This window comes from Chenopodium quinoa, unplaced genomic scaffold, assembly GCF_001683475.1.
Source record: "Chenopodium quinoa cultivar QQ74 unplaced genomic scaffold, ASM168347v1, whole genome shotgun sequence".
In the NCBI taxonomy this organism is placed as follows: Eukaryota; Viridiplantae; Streptophyta; class Magnoliopsida; order Caryophyllales; family Amaranthaceae; genus Chenopodium; species Chenopodium quinoa.
Window position 1 is genome coordinate 993,280 of NW_018744693.1, and position 5,684 is coordinate 998,963.

The following is a 5,684-nucleotide window of genomic DNA, read 5'->3' on the forward strand; positions in this document are numbered from 1 at the left end:
CTTATCTAACGCCCCGGGGCGCTCGTTAGCAAGATCGTTATTATTAATGCTTAATACAGAGTTACTCTTAATCTCTCAAACTTTTAATCTTTCGAACTTTTTAAAAAATTTAAATTAAAAAAGATTTTTTGTTAAAGAAGTAGCTTTTAAAAGTCATACAGAGTCAATAAATTGCTTTAATTATGTTACCAACTCTTGTAAGTCCAATTAATGCAACTCTAACTCGTCACTGGACCTTTTCTTACCTTGCTCAAGCTGTTGTTCTTCGAACCAACCTCTCATAACATTTGGTCATGTCTCCGATTCATTAAAATTGTTGTTACCATACTATTCCATTAGAAATACTTACTTTAATCGTTAACTAACAATTTAATAAAGTTTAACCGGTAACAATTAGCGTACATAATATCTACTTTTGTCGAGCATATCCTTTAATTAATCAAAGATAATTGGATAAAGATAGAACAATAAACTCAAATCAATCTAAATTGCATAGGTTTAAACTAAATCTTTAAAAAATCAAGTCCAATTTCTCATTAGGATAAAAAATTATACACAAACCCTAATTGATTAGGCCAAAAATTGTATACAAAAATAATTAAGGTTATGAAAGAACGAACAAACTCCATGCTTCCAAGCTTCAATTCTGTACAACATATCTACACGCCGATGGGTAGCTAGCTTATTCCTCACAGAATGTTGTGATGCTCGAAAACCGCCCCCTCGAGCAAGCAAACACACACTTCTTCTTATATGATGGACGATGTACATTGAGTTGATCATACGTACACCATTTCTTTCATGTATGAAATTTTGTGATCATTCTTTTTTTTTTTTTTTTTTTTTTTTGGTGTTAGAAATTTAATTTTATATGGGTTTGTATAGGTCAAATCTTATGAGAAATCAAACCATGAACTACTACAAGTGAGATAATGAAGGCATTATCCATATTCGGTTGTACTTCCAAGCTTAATACGTCGTCTCCCAACATTACTCCGCTTGTTGATTGCTTTCTTTTAACCTCCGCAACCACAAGTCCGTCTCCTCTAATAATTTTGAATTCGGATTTTTGAACACACCCTTGTATTTTAAAGCAAGAAAGTGCTTGAGATTCGTTGTCTTCCATTGTTACTTGACACGAAAATCCATCTCCGTTCTTGTTAAAAACCTTGCTTATCTTGTTTACTCGAAACCAAGGCTTATCGTTTTTTACTCTATCGTTTTTGTATCCACACCAATGCTCATTTAATCTCAATTTCTGCAAATAAGAAACAAATTTATTTAGTACATGTACATATTTGAAGTGCCCTAATTAAAGAAATTGAACATTGTTTGTAAATAGTAATGTATAAGTTTATAAATCAATTATTACCTTTCGAATCAAGGTGCTTAAGACTTTTCCCTTAAGATCCATGAGGAAAACTTGGCTGCTACACTTGGTGTCGTAATTATCGATACGATACACAATATTGCCCGTGGCATCATAGATGGTGCAACCATTGCCATTGAGTACTAAAGACTTCATCCAAACAGTAAACTTTTCGGTCTCTTCTTGAGACAACGAACGTGAAGGCGAAGCAGAAGGAGAAAATAAGAGATGAGGGTGAACTTTTGCCATGTTTAAAATTTTTGAAGTATAAGTGTTTGAAGTTGTAATTCAGAATTTGAGTTGTAAGTTAGGCTTAATAGAAGAAAAAATAAGTGAGCTACTTGTTGAATATATAAGGCTAGCAATGTAGATGAGCTAAGTTTGAATGTTCTCCATATATAACGGGGTGGTGTGGACAGCATGACAGCGCTAGGTAAACAGGTAGGACCCACAGTGCCGGGTTTTATTGTAATATATTAATGTGGTGTTTGTAATATTGTATTGGTGAAATGAGGCATTATTTGTTTGTGTGTTTGACCTTGTAAAAAAAATGTGTATGTATTGTATGATATAATACATGAGAATATTATTGAAGTAGTAGTATAATAATTTTTGTCATGAATCATGGGGATTTGGGTATAATACTATTCAAATTTAATAATGTTGATTGTTTAACTACAAAGATATCATTTAAATAGGCGAAACAAAATCAATAAAAATAAACGAGTTCAAACCATTAGTTGTCACATAATCCCATTTAATTCATCATGGATTCTTGATTAAGGCAGACTTTCATTAAATTGGTTAAAGTCACCTTAAAAGTATTTAAAGTTACATACCCGTATATACTACATGAGTTACCAAATTCCTAATATGTTTTACCCTTATAAAATTCTTATAATTCAATATTAGATTAATCATAATAATCTTAATATCATGTATCCATTAGAAATTACACATTAAAATACAATCAAAAACTCATTACAAGTTAAAATTACCCTTAAATTGATTGTCTTACAATAAAATTAATGCAAGTTCGCCTTATATAAGACTTTTTGTTAATTTAATTAATGCTTTATTTTATTTTAAGGCTTACTAATTTTGTCAATTTTTAGTTGTCACATTTATTTATCTATTTATCAAAATTAATGGCAATAAGAGGAGATACATATGAAGGGAGTATTAATTTTTGTTTTACTGTTGTTCCACTAAACTCTATTCTCACCACTACATTGTCAAACACTCATATTTTTACTCCCTCCATTCCTATTTTTTTTACCCCATTGCAAATAATTGCGTCAAAATTTAAAAACTTTGATCATAAATATCCATTAGTGTAAAGAGATAATATAGTCAATTGATGGGGTCTTGTTCAAATCGTCTCATTGTATATTTTATTAATATCAAGTTTTTATATTTTTTTACGGGTATAAAATTTGAGTTATATACGTTATAAGACACATATTGGGAACCATGAGTAGTCAAATTGGGCAAAAAAATAGGAACAAGGGAGTATTTAGTAATGGTATGAATAAGTCAAACCACTAAAAGCTACTCAAAAGCTAATGTCGAACGCGCTTGAAAAGATTAAGCTTTTAAGATGGTACTCCCTCCATTAATTTTTATTCTTTATTTATATAAATACTTGTCAGATTTTACAAACTCTAACCATAAAAACTAACTATTACCTACATTTCTTATTATTTGCAACAAAGAAATTTTTATGTCTCACCAATTTACCAAATAACACCCTTTGTTGCAAATAATCCGGAGTAAGAATTTTATGTCTCACCAAACATCAAAACTATATTAAAATATTAATTTTTTAAAAATTTCTATTTATATCTACTCGTATTAAATGTATTTGCGATCAAAGATGTATATTAAAGATTGTAAAATCATAACATAAGAAAAAAAATATTAAAAAGATCTCAAGTCTCAACAAGAGGAACGCTGGCAGATCCAAGGAAGGGGCCTACCAAAGGCTTGGACCACCCAAATGGATTAAGTAATAATGGGTTGTTAAATGTTAATTGTGCACAAGTCAAAAATTAAGCTTAGTTGCCCTAGTTGGTAAATTTTGGGTACCATATATACGCTGTTGCATATTCAGTCAAATTTGTTGAGTTTCAATCCAGCGTCGCACGTTGCATTTGCAGCCCATTACTTGCGAATTTTTCTGTTGTTCTTAACTTTGACGGTTTTTTATTATGTTAATTTATATCACTTTCTACTTTTTATATGTTAGTTTACAGTATCATTTTCTCTTTTTAGGGACTGTTCATATTTACTGAACTGAACTGAACTGAACTGATTGGAGCTGAACTGAACTGATTGGAGCTGAACTGAACTGAACTGAACTGAACTAAGCTGAAATAAATATTTTATGAGAGAGGGAAATTAAGAGCTGAACTGAACTGAACTGAACTGATTGGAGCTGAACTGAACTGAACTGATTGGAGCTGAACTAAACTGAACTGAAATGAAAATAAGTAAATATGAACATGCCCTTAGTTGTAGTTTGTCTAATATATTACCTATTTTATACTCTCCGTCTCAACATATTTGACACAATTAAATTTATGTTAATGTATTAGTTTGACTTTATTTTTATATAATGAAGGGTATGTTCACATTTATTGAACTGAGCTGAACTTAACTGAACTGAACTAAACTAATTGGAGCTGAACTGAACTGAAATGAATATTTTATAAGCGAGAAAAATTAGGAGCTGAACTGAACTGAACTGATTGGAGCTGAACTGAACTAATTGGAGTTGAACTGAACTGATTGGAGCTGAACTGAACTAATTGGAGTTGAACTGAACTGAACTGAACTGAAATTAAGTAAATGTGAACAGACCCTAAATATTAATAAAAATTATTTAATAAAACTTTATATTAATACATATCTATCAACATAATTTATGATAAAATATATTTTTATTATGTTAGTAAATTAAAATATTTTGGTCAAAGTCTTGTAAAAAAAAAAAATCAAAATTAATACGTGAATAGTGAAAAAAGTCCAATGTCACATATATTCTAGGACGGACGAAGTAACATTTAATATGAGTAATTTATGTCACTTAATGCTTGCAACAAAGTTTGTATAATTGTATTGTATATTTGTAATATCATAATCCGCCCCTACATGCACATCTTCATTTATTTATAATAAATTTTAAAAACTAAACTAGTTTTTATTGGCGTGGGCGATATCTGGACTCAGCAGCATAAAGTTATAAGTTTAGCAAAATTACGGAGTAATTGAGAATGGTTAATGTTGAATAATATTTATAAGTGAATGAAAAGTTTTTATGATGAGTTCAGATATCACCCACGCCAATGATAACTTATAACTATATACTATTAACCCTTCTTAATTAATATTTAATCCTCTAACTATATACTATAACTCCCTTTGTCCCAACTTAATGTACTAGACATGAATAAATCAACCTTTTCTTATGAGCTGGCACAGGAGTAAATTAAACTCTCATGGTAAATCTAAATGCAATGAAACTACGATTGGGTTTGATTTCTATCAAAACTCAAAACAAAGATACTAATAATATGATTTTAAAATGTGCATGAAAATCATTTAAAGTTAAAATATGCGTATAATTATTTATAAGTATTCTGCAAGATCCCTCCCCCTTGTTCAGATAATTGTATAAAAGATGCGTCTTAATTATGGAAAGTGTATACGAGTATACGACCTACCACATGATGATTATATTATTATACATAAATAATACTCCGTATAATTATAATAATCTTGCCAAAAAAATATAATTATACTCCAAACTTCCAAAGTTTTGGCTAAGATAGTGAAGTGGTGGATTTGTAGAATCTGCAATAATTGCGACGGAACAATTTATGTTATTCACGTATATACAGTATGTAGCTAAAACTCTAGAAGATGTTAGGGTCCATATTTTGATATAAGCAAATTCTTTTCTAAATTGTTTTAATATACGTATTGGATATGATTTGTAATTTTGGATAACTGGGACTTTATTTTTGTCATGGGCCTCATGTTTTTTAATTTATTTTTTCTACTAATTTTTGTCGATAAAAATATGTAAGAGAATAAGCTTTTTATGTCCAAAATTTATTATTGCATTAATATTGTAACGTCTGTAAACATTGTTCAGGTCAAGTTTAACTCAATTTGGTGAAAGTTGTTGCAAGAATAACAACACATTTAAGGAAAAAGGAGATTACTTTTTGTTTCTGTTTATTTTGTAATTATCAACACATGAGTTGGATTGGAGAAATATTAGTCAATGATTAAGCACTCAATATTATCT

General features: G+C 29.8%; 1 protein-coding gene across 1 annotated transcript; it reads right to left on the reverse strand.

Moving 5' to 3' along the window:
• Nucleotides 1–519: 519 nt before the first annotated feature.
• Nucleotides 520–1,731, reverse strand: LOC110702471 (protein LURP-one-related 11-like). Its single transcript, XM_021880181.1, has 2 exons — nt 1,373–1,731; nt 520–1,258 (listed from the first exon to the last, which is right to left on the reverse strand). Exons 1-2 carry the CDS (start codon nt 1,616–1,618, stop codon nt 887–889), a joined length of 618 nt encoding a protein of 205 aa, XP_021735873.1. The 5' UTR covers nt 1,619–1,731; the 3' UTR covers nt 520–886.
• Nucleotides 1,732–5,684: the final 3,953 nt, after the last annotated feature.

Coding starts and splice junctions, on each gene's coding strand:
- LOC110702471 (XM_021880181.1), bottom strand. CDS start 1,618: ATGGCAAAAGTTCACCCTCATCTCTTATTTTCTCCTTCTGCTTCGCCT. Junction 1,259..1,372: donor TAAGCACCTTGATTCGAAAG/GTAATAATTGAT, acceptor TCTTATTTGCAG/AAATTGAGATTAAATGAGCA.